The sequence below is a fragment of the Pelophylax lessonae genome (assembly GCF_965119305.1).
Source record: "Pelophylax lessonae genome assembly, chromosome: 1".
Classification (NCBI taxonomy): domain Eukaryota; kingdom Metazoa; phylum Chordata; class Amphibia; order Anura; family Ranidae; genus Pelophylax; species Pelophylax lessonae.
The window spans coordinates 540,741,196-540,756,409 of NC_138768.1; the positions used below are offsets into that span (position 1 = coordinate 540,741,196).

A 15,214-nucleotide genomic window follows, 5' to 3' on the forward strand; every position below is an offset into this window, starting at 1 on the left:
TGTATAGTTATCTCTGTAAAAACCATACTTGTGCTGAAAGTAATTTAAGCATATGTAGCTTCCTTTTTGTGATATAAACGCATTTCCATTACTTGATGTTTCTGCAGGTCGATTAAAGAAAGAGGCACTGTCCCGTATATCAGAGGAAAGCCTTGATAAAATCCAGGATGAAGATGCTGCTGTCTTTAAAGAGTTGCCTGGTGCAAAGGGCAATGATGAAAGTGTGGTGCCTCTTACTAGTGCCACCACTGAAGGTGCTAATGGATCTGACACAGTTGCAAATGGAAACACCAGAATACCATATGGTATGGCTTGTATTATATTATGCACATATTTTTGATAAGCTAGCATGTACATGTCCAGAAAATAAGTATTTTTTTAACTTTGAATTTACTAGTTTGGGGATTTATGTAATATATGCAATACACAAAATAAGCAGTGTGGTAGCCGTTTCATGTTGCCCTAAAGATTTTTTTTGTTATCGGTTTCCTTGTGCGAATACATAATGCATTTCACTTTTTTTTTTTTTTTTTTTTTTTTTTATTTATTTTTTTGTTCACTTAGACTTCTTGTGTTCAGATTTAATTATTTCTGCTTAAAGTGAGTTTAAAGGAATTGTAAAGGCAGAAGGTTTTTTATCTTCATGCATTCTTTGCATTAGGATAAAAAGCCTTCTGTGTGTAGCAGCCTCCCCAGCACCCCCTCGTACTTGTCTGAGCCCCATCTCTGTCCAGCTATGTCCAGAAGTCCCTTGGCCATCTGGGACTCTTCCTCCTGATTGGCTGAGACACAGCAGTGGTGCCATTGGCTCCCGCTGCTGTCAGTCAGCTAATCATTGGAGGGAGGGGGTGAGGCTGAACGCAGCTCCAGAAGCGCAGGATCCAGGCTGCCCCTATGCAAAACCAACTGCACAGAGGAGGTAAGTATAAAATTTTTTTTTTTTTTTTTTTTAAGGGAGACTTTACAATCACTTCAAGGGTTTGTTTTTTTTTTTTTTTCTAAAATAAATATGTTCTACTTACCTGCTTTGTGCAACAATATTGCACACAGCTGCCCCTTACCACCTCTTCTGTAATTCGCCCGCTGGCACTGTCAGCTGCTTCTTCCTCGGGGTGCCCTTTTATTAAGTGGTGTGTTATGGGGGCACCCATACACCTCACAGGATTTGACTGACAGCAAGAGCCAATGTCTCTCATTGCTCTCAGTCTCCTGTGAGACCAGGAAGAGAGCAGCAGCATTTCAGCCAGGATCGCACTGCGGCGTGAATGGACTCGGGTACGATTTTAGAAATGTGGGAAGCGGTATTGGAAGGTTTTTTATATTTAATGCAGAGAATACATTTAAGAGAAGTAAGGGATTTATGTATTGTGTGGGAGTACAGAGAAAGGAGGGGAACTGAACATTGTTCATTTGTGTCTGATTGGTGCAAGAAAAGGACCAGTGTCAGTGTTCTGAAGCTGGAATCTCACTAGGGAGAGGCTAATTTGTGTGCTGGGGGCTGTAACTCACTAGAAAGAGACCATTCTGTGGAGGCGGATCTCACAACTACATCATGCTCTGTTCAGCTCATTTTAAGACTGTTTCTCCAGACTTGGATTTAGCTTTCTGATTGCTTTGACTGTAAAATTTAGTGTGATTACGACCCAACCCAGCAGTTTCTTGTTAGCCCCGTTCACACTAGTGCGATTTCTGATGCACTGCACAACAATGGAAATCACATTATTCTCTAAGGTGCCCATGCCAGGTTCATGTCAATACAGCACATTTTTAGAAATGGTATAGGTGCTGGTACAGTGCAGTTTTGGCCCTGTAGTCATCAATGGAATTGCACCATTTTTGTTTTGGGTATAAAATCCAGTCTCCTTTTCCAAAAAAAACCCACATGAAAAATGCATCAACACGCAATGTTGCACTGAAAATTTAATCATGCTGCACCTGCACTAGTGTGAACCTACAGTAGGCTTAGATCTTTCATGAGCTCTCATGTCACTGCGAGTAAGCAAATTTTTGCTCATTCTGCATTAATATTTTGAAAAATATGCATATCTGCATTAAAGTGGTTTTAATTCTGCATTCTATGTATGAAGGTAAAAAACCTTTATTTGTGCAGTATCCCCCCCAATACTTGCCCGAGCCTAATTTCGATCCAGCGATGTTCACGAGGGTCTCTTCATCCTCATTTGTTAAAACACACAGTGGCTCCCACTGCTGTCAATCACAGGCAGGGGACAGGGCCGAGACATGCTCTGTGAGTCTTATCGACACCCAGAGCAGGACTCGAGCATGCATGCCCCCATAGCGAGTGGCTTGCTATTGGGACGCCTGGCAAGGTGGGGAGGGGGTCAGGAGGATCAGGGCTGCTCTGTGCAAAACCACTGCACAAAGCAGGTAAGGTATAACATTTTATTAAAAAAAAAAAAAACATGAGCCTTTAATATCCCTTTTAATATAATTTTGAGCATGCATATGACCTGTTCTTTATCTCTCTTGTGGGCAAAAATTCCACTTCATAGTTGCAACACGTAGTGGTGCTGCTTTTTACATTAGGCAGAAGGTGAATGGGCTTGGGTTTTAAGTTTTTTTTTAACCACTTACCGCAAAGTGACGTAGGGCTACGTCGGCAAACTTTGCGGTGTTATACCGGGATGATTCCTCTAGCTAGAGGCACCATTCCGGTACCGTGGTTTACAGCCGACGGTCGGCTTTCCGTCAGTAACGACCGATGCGGCTCGGGAGCCGCTCGATCGTTACCCGGGTGAGCGGGAGGGGACGTTACCCCCCCCCTCCCGCCGTCTTCCGTGACTTTGAACAGGCCTCCCGTCCCACCGGGAGACCCGAGCACCCAGCTGGTGTGTCCGCTGGATGGAGTCCCGATCAAAGCCGGAAACGGCTTCGATCGGGTCTCCGATGACGTAACCCAGAGGCTGCGTCCATGACGTCACTTCCGGGTTACTCTGCTGCAAAAGGTGGCAGATTTAAAAAACGGCTGTATGCAAAAATGCCGCTTTCGGCGTTTTGCATACATGAAAGTGTAGTGGAGGGGTCTAGGGTCTTTAAGACCCTCGATCCCTCCATAAAGAGTACCTGTCACTCACTGCATATTGGTGTCACAAGGGATGTTTACATTGCTTGTGACAGCAATAAAAGTGATCATTTTTTTTTTTTTTTTTTTTAAAACCTGTAATAAAGTTAAAAATATAAAATAAATAGGAAAAAAAAAATAAAACATTTTTGCCGCCCCTGTCACCGTTGGCTCGCACACGGAAAAAAACGTAAATGGAAGTCGAGCCGCGAATGAAATCGCTGTTCAAACCACACGTGAGGTATCGCCGCGATCGCCAGAGCGTGAGCAATAATTAAAAGAAAAAGAGCTACACTCTAACTCTAAACTGGTAACCGTTAAAAAAATTTAAAGCGTCTCCTATTGAGATCTTTATTGACCGTAGTTTGTGGCCATCCCACGGGTGTGCGCAATTTTAAACCGTAACATGTTGGGTATCTATTTACTCGGCGTGACATCATCTTTCACAATATACAAAAAAAATAGGCTAACTTTACTGGTTAGTATTTTTTAAATGCAGTGAAATGTGATTTTTAAAAATTTTTCCAAAAAAATGGTGTTTTAAAGACCGCTGCGCAAATACCGCGTGACAAAAAATATTGCAATGACCGACATTTTATTCTCCAGAGTCTTTGCTAAAAAAAATATATATAATGTTTAGGGGTTCTAAGTAGTTTTCTAGGAAAAATACTGATTTAACTTGTAAACAAAAAGTGTCCGAAATAGGGCTGGGGCTTAAGTGGGTAAGTCCACACAACTCTAGCACAATAATATAATATTTTTTAATATTTCATTTGTTGTTGGAAGTCAAGCTCCATTACAGCAGCTTAGGTACAGAATGGCTAACTGAAATGTAGCTTAAAGTTTGTTGCAGTGAACTAGGTAAGATTTCACATACAAGATGGTTCCTTTTTATTGTAACCATGTAGCTTAAAAATGAAATACTACATGCTGAAGCCTATGGAGAAAGTAGCTCTGCAAGATTGGAGTCGTCGTTCTCTGGACTTTTAATTATTTCTAATCTTATTTCAGTTGTGGTTGTTTTTCAGTTTTGTCTTGCAACAGGGTGACTTTAAAGTATTGATTTAGTATAGACGTTAGTTTTAATCCTGCCTTGTTTTTCTTTATTACCAGGGAGGGCTGCTTCTATGACAAATGGCTCGGTTAGATCTCCAGTCTCCAACGGTACATTTAGTTTTGATGGTCACAACGTTAAAAGCGATGTTCATGTGTACCACACTGTACACAAGGACTCAGGGCTATATAAGGACTTGTTACACAAAATACATCTGGACAGAGTAACCGATGATCGCCCTGCACTTGAAAACAACTACAGAGTTTTGAGGCGCAACAATAGTTATACGTGTTACACTGCTGCTATATGTGGTATGCCTGTTCATTCAACATTCAAATCTTCAGATGCTGCGAATTCAGAGGATAGTGAAAAGTTGGTCACAGACACTGTGTCTTATTCTAAGAAACGTATCCGCTATGACAGCTATTCTAGCTACTGCAACGCGGTGGCAGAAGCAGAGATTGAAGCTGATGAAGGTGGAGTAGAGATGAAGCTTGCTACAGAATTAACCGACCAAAAACCAGTACAAGATGATTCATTAGAAGAGGAGAAAGAGGAGAAAGACATGTCACAAGTTCACCTCCTTTTCCACTTTCTACAGATTTTGACAGCTTGCTTTGGATCTTTTGCCCATGGAGGAAATGATGTCAGGTGAGAAGTACTGAATTGCTATATTCTGCAGGCTTACATCAATTTTAATTCTTTGAGACAAATGCATATATAATATAATCATTTATAAAAGGGTAAACCGTTTTTTTTTTTTTTTTTTAAATAAGAATTTTGAAAAAACTGAAGACCTGTAACCTCTGTCGTTTTTCTTGTATTTGTCCCCATTATGAAGCTTCACTCCTATATTCGTTCTGGTGACCATTGTTACAGAGCGAAAACTTGAGGGTAAATGCAGTATTTGTAATCGGAACATTTTAAGTGTTTACCATCCAATGAGGACACATGTTTTGGTTAGAACTTTCTAAGATGATATTTTCCCACACTTTCTGCTGAGTCTTTAGGACAGAAAATGAAGGAAAATCTTCCCTGTAAGACAGAGAGCAGAAATAACCTGAAAAGGGATTTTACCCTTTATTACACTCTTCAGAACTGGAAAAAGGGGTTTTCTCTTTCGTTCACGGACAGACACAGCTCCATGTCTTCTTAGACCCTTGGGCTTATGCTGCTCTCTCTTCAGGAGTAGGAGTAGGCAAGAAACAATTGTTGCTACGCCCCAGGGGGTATACCATCACTTCCTGCTATAGGACTTTCGTTTTTTCTGCTTAGTCAGGAGTAAGGACCTGGCTCCCTGCTGGGATCTGCAGTCCTGGCATTTTTTCCTTTTTTAAATGGAATTTTTTATTTTCTTTGGTTGTAGTTCGCACAGGAACAGAAAACAATCTGTTCCTGTGTGAACTATAATCAACAGCTGGACTGGGCGACTCACTGGATATCCTAGATCCTTATGGCCTTCCCAGACTGGTCTGCAAGCGTGACCCAACTATTAGCTCTGCGCTAGGTTGGCCACGACATAACCCCTTTGGACGGGGGCTGGCCAGCGAGTGAAACACCTCGCAAGGTCGCATAGCTCTGGTCACGACCAGCAAAGTCGCAGCGTGCCCCTGGCTGCAGCACCCCCATTCCAAGATGGTGCGGTAGACTGCTGGGATTGGCGCCTACCTAATGCCAAGGGTGAGTAGTGTCCCCTCTCTTTTTTTCTCTGGGAATTGCTTGGGGGGGGGGGGGGTTTGCAGGCCCTTCCTGGGGATGGTAGGCCCCTCTGTGTCCTTCCTCCCCTCATGGTTTCCCCCCTCTCCCTAGCGGGGTTCTCCCTGCATTAGTCGCCCTCACCTGCCCCCAGCTCTCTCTCCTATGCCCCTTTTGGGGTGCACGGGTGTTACATTGGTGCTTGGCCGGAGGGCGGTGGGAGTATGCCACTGGCAGGTCCCTGTTGGGGGTGCCTGCATTTATTTCACTACGGGGGGGGGTGCCTGGGGCTCCCTCCTGGTGGACTATTACTTCCCTGTCCCGTGTGTCATCGTCTTTTTGGCGTGGATTATTGTTTTCAGCCTCTGCGGCCATGTTTGTGTAGTCCGGTGGCCATGTTTTGAGTTTCCCATTGTAGTCTGTGGCGGCCATTTTCTTCCAGTCCAGTGCGGTGGGGGCCTCTAGTTACAGTGTCAGCGCTTCTTCTTTGATCGCAGTGTGGCAGGCTGTTTTGGCGCTCTGGATCCAGCTCTGGGTGCATGGTGGTGAGTCCCTGTGGGTATACAGTCCTTCCTCTGCTATATACAGCGCCACGGGTATGCTGATCCTTGTGGTGCTCCGATCGGTGTGCAGGGGTTTCTTTTTTTTTTTTTCTTTTTTGGCACAGTGCGGCTCCGATTTAACCATGGAGCCCCTGGAACGCACATCACCACCTGACCCACTGCTTAAAGCTGCGGGACCGTCTGGGTCTTAGTCTGGCCTGACGGCCATGAAGGCGGCCCTGCAGTCACTTGTGTCAAAGGTTGATATGGCCCTGCAAAGGCGGCCTAGCAAGAAGCGCCCCCCCCCCCCCCCGCCTTCACCTGTATCCTTTGCCGCCTCAGAGTCTGAGGTGAATTTGTCTGCCGCGGACGCAAGTGATCCCACTGGGTCTGCGTCCATGCACCCTAAGGGCTCTAACAGTGAGAATAAATCCTCTTCCTCTGCAGCCGCGCATGAAAAGGCGCTGGTAGAGGCATTGATTGTACGGGAAACTTTAAAGTTGGAGGACTCAGCTGCTGCTGAGTCAGCGATGCCAGTTCAGTTTGGCACCCGCAGATCTTTCAAGGTGACTAAGGTGTTCCCCTCTCCTGCCTATTTTGACGAGATTGTCGCTAGTCAGTGGGGATCCCCCAAAACGCATGGTTGGAATACCTAACCGTTTCGCTAGGAGATATCCCTTTGAAGAGTCTCTGACTGATCTACCTTTGGTAGGTGACCGTCTGTTTGGTGCCTCTATGGAGGAAATCATTAAGGGCCTTACGGGGAGGTTAGAGTAACTTGCTTCTACAGGTTGCTAGGGGCAGGGAACCTCGTCGTAAACATAGTCCCTTTTTCTTGGCTCACAAGCAGCCCTTTCGTCTGACTGGATCGCAGAAAAAGGGTTCAAAATCCACCCGTAACTTCGCGGGCGGTTCCAAGAGACCCTGAAATGGTAAGTCAAAAGCAGGCACTACTGGTTCCACACCCCTTATCTGGGGTGGGGCTACATCTTCGCTTCTTTCCAGACCCGTGGACCTTGCTCATTTTAGGACAAATTAGTCCACAAGTTGATTTGGTTTGGCTACAAGATTGAGTTTCGTTCCTTGCCTCTGGCAAGGTTCTTTCCTTCCAATTTATGCCTGTCTCCCGATTGGCTGCAGGGCCTTTACGGGGCAGTGCAGGACTTATTAGCTAGCATAAGGGGTCATTGTGCCGGTTCCAGAGTCAGAATGTTTTCAAGGTTTTTATTCAAATCTGTTTACCGCTCCGATCTTGGACCTCAAGGCTCTGAACCACTTTGTGCGGGTTCAGAAATCTTGAATGGAGTCCATTTACACGGTAGTGGCTTTCCTTCATCAAGGGGATCTTTTGGCTTCTATTGATCTCAACGACGCTTACCTTCATATTCCAATATATTTCGGGTCACCAGCGTTTTCTTCGTTTTGCTGTGGGGGAGGTCTCGCTTCAGCTCCTCAGGTGTTCTCAGTCCGCCAAGGTGTTTCTTCCACAGGCGAAACTACTAAAGTTGCAGGATGCGATTTGGCTGCTGTTGTCCAACCCTCAGTCGTCGCTCAGGACTTGCATGCAAGTGCTGGATCTGATGGTCTCTTCCTTCGAGTCGGGGTATGAGAGGGCGGTCCATTCTCATCCGATCTCCCATAGAGGACAGCAGGGATCTGACAGCTCCGTCTCCGCACCCAGAGCGGAGACAGAGCTGTCACCGCCTGCTCAACTGGGATCGGCGGATCGATTTCCCCCCCCCCCCCCCGCTTAGCAGAACAGGCCTCGATGGACGGCGCGCCATGTGAAAGGACCCTAAATGTATATTGCTGCTGTTTTTTTTTTTTGTTTTGTTTTTTTTGTTTAAATGAAGATTTCTGGTGGATAGGTTTGCTTTAGATTGTTTGTTTTTGATTTGCCACAGTATGAAACTTTAAGTTCTGTCCAAATCGTGCTTTAATCAATCTATTTTGCCCCACATGAACAAAATTCTCCCTTCCCTCCAATCAGCTCTCAGAGCTCTCCTCACTGAGCTCTGCCGAGTGTAACATCAGCTGCCCGCCCTTGCTTTTTTAAAGCTCAGACAGGCTGTATAAATTCCGGACTGTAAACAGCTGTATTGAAGAGAAAATTTCAGATAAACAGGTACAACCTATGTAGGAGGATTTGCTTCATCTGTGTGTGTTACCTGAGGCCAGTCACTTCACTGGTTAAATTTAGGAGTTTACAACCACTTTAAGGTTACAATCGAGTTACTAATGTTCCCTTCAGACACATACAGTATTTGTTTATAATACCACAACTGTAGCTATATTGTGGTGTTTGCATCATGTTGTCTAGGTGTTCTTGACAACAACAGAGAAATTATAAATACCATTTGATTGCAACATTGGTGTAGTTAAATATAACTGGCCCAGAGTAGAACATGCAAGCTACGCAAAAAAAGATGTCTGCATTTATGTCTATTCTACTTCAGTGTCAAGTTAGAATAGTTTAAATGGAGCTCTACTGTAGACTTTTCCTTATTCGTAATGTGAAGGTGCTTCTTTATGGTATACCTACCTTGTTTATTTGGAGGTCACAGCAGTTTCTCTGAGTGGAAACCACTCAAAAGATATCCCTTTGTGTTCTTTTAGAATAGCCTAAATGGTTTGAAACAAGTTGCTTGGAGAATTCTTTGGGATTTCAGTCAATGCATACATATTGGCATTGTGCACTGCCTTTATGGTTGGTGCTATCCGTTTAAAGACTGTGCAGTGTACTAAATTATTTTGCAGCCATTATAAAGTTTGTAGAACCAGTTGTGATGACGCATTGTCCTACCTGAAGTAAACTGTGACCACAAGGGAGTGAGGTGTACATATGGCCAGAAACTGTAGTCTGGGATATTTTAGCAATGTCAGACTCCATATTTCTTGTAGGACAGATTTAATTTGAAGTGGATCTATAACCAAAAAAATTGTATAGGGTAAGTAAGGGTATAAACCCCCTGTTGGTTTATTTTTTCCTTCTGTCTCCCACAAGGACTACCTGTCCTGGAGATGCAATGGAAAGTTTGGAAGGAATCACACCAAAGTGAGGGAAAATCCCACCTTAGACAGTTATCGGCTCTGGTGGCAACTGTAAAATGTTGGATTTCCCAACACATTAAGCCACAATGACAGGTATCACCAGGACAAATCTAGACGGATGAATCTTCCTAGCAGTTACACAGCAATAAAAACTTGACCGCTTCTAACCCCTCACTACTAATGCCTTACATAGTGATAGTCCTGAGAGCTATTAAATCTTCAGGGTTGGTCATAAAACTGTGATTCAAATGTATTCCGTGAAATTATCTTGGAAATCTAATCATTTTAACATTGTGCTTTGTTTTCTAAATGTGTGTGAATGCTCATCTGGCATTGGTATTTGAACTAAAATGTATTCTTTTTTTTTACCATTACAGCAATGCTATTGGGCCCCTAGTTGCTTTGTGGTTAATATACCAAACGGGAGGAGTAATGCAAGATGCCGCTACACCTGTGTGGCTACTCCTGTATGGGGGCGTGGGTATTTGTGCTGGTCTCTGGGTATGGGGTCGACGAGTCATCCAGACGATGGGTAAAGATCTTACCCCAATAACCCCATCAAGGTAAATATTGTACTTGATATTCTAGCTATTTTGTAGTTGTGTGGTTTTCCTTTCCCATTTGAAGAATGGCTTAAACCTAGTACACACTATTTTTTTTTTTTTTTTCGTTCAACCCAGTGGGCTGAACAAAAAAAAAAAACATGCATCTCAGGTTGGAGCTGCTATACCAACAATCCGATGTTAGTATAGCAATCTCCCCTGCTGTTCTATTGTGCTCTGACAGGGGGATGGACTTTATGGAAGGCGCTAGTCTATTTGATCATACAGAGCTGTAACTATGTACAGATCAAACATGCCTCCTTCTCATACATGTCCTATACCTTTTTGTTTTCATAGTCACTTTTTTTTTTTTATTGTGTAGTAAACAGCCCTTGCATTAAGTTTCTCATAGAATGTGGTGACTTCTGACATGTTTCAGGTGTTGCTTTGAGGTATTAAAATGTAGTATGACATAAAATTAATAGCCAAGTAATCAGTAAGCTCACAGGGGTGATATACATAAGTTTATTTGCTCACCAAGACATTTTATTGTATAAAGTCTATGTTAAAGTGGAACTTCACTCTATCAATTAACATTGACTATTTGTAATCCTTATGCTACTAGCAGTAAATAGATAGGAAAGTATATCTCATTTGCTTGTGTATAAACAGCTTTTTACATTTTTTTTTAGTTACTTCCTGGTTTCCATGCCTAGGAAAACTATGTCCTATATCCCAGAAGTCTTCTGGAGGGGAGGGAGAGATTTTCTCAGCTAAGCACACTCTCTTGCCTGCATGCCTGAGCGAAGGGCAGATGGATTCCAGAAAATATGTGCTGCATGAATCATTTGCCCTTACTCAAGATGGCCACGACCAGAAATTTTAAAAATAAAGCATAGAGACATGGATGGGGGAGTTTGCTTTGAACATTAAAAGTAAATTAAATAGCACTTTTGGTTTGTGGTGCTCAGATACAGTGTAGTTCTGCTTAACCGGTTGCCGACCGCCGCACGACGATATACGTCGGCAGTCAGCCCCGGCCAGGCAAAGTGACGTGTATATATACGTCACTAGCCTGTCACTTGCTTGGGAGCCAATAGCGGGCGAGCGGGCGAGCGCGTGCCCGCGGAGGCGTGCTCCCGCCCCGGCTCGTTCCCCAGCTAGTCCGTGCGTGTGACACTGTCACTCGCCGATCGTCGGTGCAGAGGGAGAAAGGCAGGCGGCTGATGTAAACAAGCCGCCTGTCATTCTCCCATGTGTAGAAACAGTGATCATACGGTTCTACTATGTAGGACCGTTGATCACTGTTCCTACATCTGAAGCCACAGCCAATCACAGTTAGAATCACGACCCTAGGGACACACACCACCCCTCCCTCTCAAAAAAAAAAGTTAACCCCTTCACTGCCAGTGTAATTTTACAGTAACAGTGCATATGTATAGCACTGATTACTGTAGAAATGTCACTGGTACCCCAAAAGTGTCAAAAATGTCAGTCAAGGGTCCGATCTGTCCGCCGCAATGTCGCAGTACCGCAAAAAAACGCAGATCGCCGCCATTACGCGTTAAAAAAAACAACAAAAATGACAAAAATCTTTCCCTTTGTTAGTAAACGCGATAACTTTTGCGCAAACCAATCAAAATAAGCTTTTTGCGATTTTTTTTTTTTTTTTTTTTTTACCAAACATATGTAGCATAAAACAAATTGGCCGAAAATGTTAAAAAATTTTGATTTTTTTTTACATTTTTTTGGGGGGAATTTCATATAAAAAAATGTGAAAAATATTGTTATTTTTGCAAAATTGACGCTCTTTTTTTTGTTTATAGCGCATGATCAAAAAATCGCACAGGTGATCAAATGCCACCAAAAGAAAGCTCTGTTTGTGGGAAAAAAAGGAAGTCAAATTAGTTTAGGTACAGAGTCGCACGACCGCGCAATTGTCCGTTTAAAATCGCGCAGTAAAAAATCGCAAAATACCCCCTGGTCAGGAAGGGGGTAAAATCTTCCGGGGCTTAAGTGGTTAAATAGCCTTATGTACACATTTCTTGAAAACAAATGTGATCTTGAATTGCAAACAGTAAACTGTTTTTAAAGCCAGCCTCTTTAATTGTGGGAACATCAGTTGGGTTTTTAATGCTATCTGTGTCCCTGCTGGGGAAATTACCCCTCACTGTTGGCCCTGGTGAGCTTTGTGTCTGGTACAGAACGTGGTGGAAAGTCAAAAATGCTCTCCCTCACTTTCCGTAACAGGAAATGAGTGGAAATCATCCAATGGTGAAACCTGTTCTGGTAACAGCTGTCTTGGAGGGATTATCCTCCTATTTTAGAGAAATCTCCATTTATTTACGGCTGCTTCTCTGGGACAGAAAGTGAAGCGGCTTCTCAGTGGGACACAGAAAACAAATTAAGCCCACATGACCATGTGATTAGAATAACAAAAAGAAGTGCACAAGTGCTCCCCAATCAAAAACCTTAAACTGCAGTAGAATCATGTTGGCTAGATAGCTGTAAGGAATTGAAGAGGTTCACAGCTTCCTAAAATGGTTTTGGGAGCATGCACAGAGTGGTAAGGGGGCAATTGGGTATTGCCTGCAATAGCAATGCTCTGTATAGGGCACTCTGTTGAGCTGGCAATATCACCAGGTGATTTTAAGCCAATGACATTTTTTTAGAAGCATACAGCAAACTTGGTGAGACAAGTTATTTTTACAGCTTAAAATTAGTTTTCCTGTTTTGGCATTACTGACACTTTTATGCATTTTAAGAAGATCTAAAAAAATAACCTAAATGCATTAAAGATGACCTATAGCCTTTCTAATGTTTTTAGTTCTGCATGTGAAGAAAAAATCTAAATGTGAATGACCTTTACAATGTGTGCCAATATTTAAAAAAAAAAAAAACTCCTGCATTTATGTATTATTTGTAATGGTATATACAGAATGGTGATGTCATATTTGCTTATTACTTGAGCAGGTTTTGCTTCTGTTTTTCTCCTTTCTCTTATTGGTGAGGTCTGATTAAAAAAAAAAAAAAAAAAAAGATTTACTTCGGTTTCTAATGTCTAATATTGGCCTGGGCTTGAAATTGGGTTCACAGTTATTAATACCAATACTTGTGTATCTTATTTAGCTTAGAAATTTGTTAAGTGAAGAGTATCTTTTAACTTCTTATAGAAAGCCTTGGCTTTGCCCACTTAGAATGACAGTCTTCTTTGCTGCCTATATTCACCTTCCCTTTCCCTTTACCTTCCCTTTACCTTCCTTGGAATGAAGATCTATACCTGGTACTTCAGGTGGAGGGAGCAAGTGACTCTTTACCCATCCTGTTATTAAAGGCCATTGGTTTGCCAATGGCCAGGCCCCAGTGCTCTCATGTGATGTCAGAGATTCCTTAGCCCTGTAAAATATTTTGGAACCTTTACAAAACCCTTTCACTTGCTGTTCCAGTGAACAGATTTAAAGGGAGTGAATGAATGAATGTAAACAGTTGGTGAGGGGGTTATTAAAGTAGAAGTAAACCCTCCTGTCGTTTTCAGCCAAGGAAGCTGCCATTTTAGTCTCTGGTTCAATCTTCAACTGCCATGGTGCTGCACATGTGGTCAGTTATAACACCAGCCTTTGGATGGTTTGACAGTTTGGTTGCGAGCACAATCAATGTGACTGTTTTTGAAACTGATTTAATCGATGTGTTTACTTCCGCTTTACCCACTTCTGGACCGTAAAGTTTTACTTCCTTAAAGCGGAGTTCCGCCTTCCCCTCCACCCCCTCCAAAAATTAAAGCGGAGTTCCACCCAAAAGTGGAACTTCCGCTTTAGGGAGTCCTGACCCCCCGACATGCCACATTTGGCATGTGATTTTTTGGGGGGGGGAGCGGGTACCTAGTTTTGACAGGTACCCGCTCCCACTTCCGCTCGGAGCGCCGCGGCGCTCCGAGCGGAAGTTCTCCTCTCCCCCTCCCTCCCTGCAATCTTCTGGGACACGTCAGAGGTCCCAGAAGATTGCCGGCCAATCACGGCGCGCAGCGCAACTCGCGCATGCGCAGTGGGTACCCGGCTGTGAAGCCGCAAACTGTAACAGCCGGGTGCCCACAGCAGTGATGCCGGCGCCGAGGGAGAGGATCGAGGCTTCCGGCGGCCGCATCGCTGGACCGTTGGACAGGTGAGTAAATGGCTGGAACTCCGCTTTAAGTCAGCAGCTACACATACTGTAGCTGCTGACTTTTAATATTAGGACACTTGCCTGTCCTGGAGTCCAGCGATGTCGGCACCGCAGCCAAGGTTTCCATCGACTGTCCGGTGCTGCCGCTGCCATTGCCGGTAAGGGACCTCGGCAGTGAAGCCTTGCGGCTACACAGTTTGGTCTCTAATGCGCATGCGCAAAGCACGCCGCACATTCCTATTGGCTCAGTGGCGGGGGAAGGAGGAGGGGGCTAAACTTCCGAGGGACGGTGCCGTATCCCGGAAGTGGGGAAGGGTACCTGTCAAAAACGGGTACCCGTTCCCCCCTGAACGGTGCCAAATATGGCACCTGAGAGGGGGAGGATGCAAAAGAGCGGAAATTCCACTTTTGCGTGAAACTCCGCTTTAATGACCAGGTCATTTTCTTTTTCGTTCATTGACAGACACAGCTCTTCAGGATTCTTGAACCTTTGGTTATACTGCCCCCTACTAGAGTAGGACACTAGGCAGAAAAAATTTGCATAGGATGTCAGTTTTAATCTGCCTAGTCAGAAGTAAGGACCTAGTTCCTTGCTGGGATATTTGGTCCCTTCATCAAAGTAATTTTTTGTTTAGGTTTTTTTTAGCTAGTTTTTCTCCAGAATTTTTATCCTGTGAGATTTTCAAGCAACTATGCCGCGATGGGATGGATATCTAGATCCAGTGGTCACCCCAGTCTGGCCAGCGAGCACGTGCAGGCCTTCGCTCTCCCCGCTGGGTCGCCCGCGACATAGTCCCACTGGACGGGGACTGGCCCTGCGAGTTAAAACGTCTCGCCAGGTCGCACATGACAGAATCTAGGCCTACAGTGGTGATCGAAAGTTTGGGCACCCCAGGTAAAAATTTGTATTAATATGCATAAAGAAGCCAAGGAAAGATGGAAACATTTCCAAAAGGCATCAAATTACAGATTAGACTTTCTTATGTCAACAAAAGTTAGATTTTATTTCCATCATTTACACTTTCAAAATAACAGAAATGTTTGGATGAGCGTAATAAAATGTTTGCTTGGCAGTGAGGAGGCAGGAATA

The 15,214-nt window shown here is 43.8% G+C and overlaps 1 protein-coding gene across 2 annotated transcripts in view; it reads left to right on the forward strand.

The window, feature by feature from the left end:
- SLC20A2 (solute carrier family 20 member 2) overlaps positions 1–15,214 on the forward strand; it is a 102,875-nt gene that overhangs the window by 75,415 nt on the left and 12,246 nt on the right. For both annotated transcript variants that reach the window (XM_082275110.1, XM_082275111.1), the window contains exons 6-8: positions 108–305; positions 4,196–4,787; positions 9,802–9,987. In XM_082275110.1, coding sequence (XP_082131236.1) covers positions 108–305; positions 4,196–4,787; positions 9,802–9,987 — 976 coding nt within the window. The remainder of the gene's footprint in view (positions 1–107; positions 306–4,195; positions 4,788–9,801; positions 9,988–15,214) is intronic.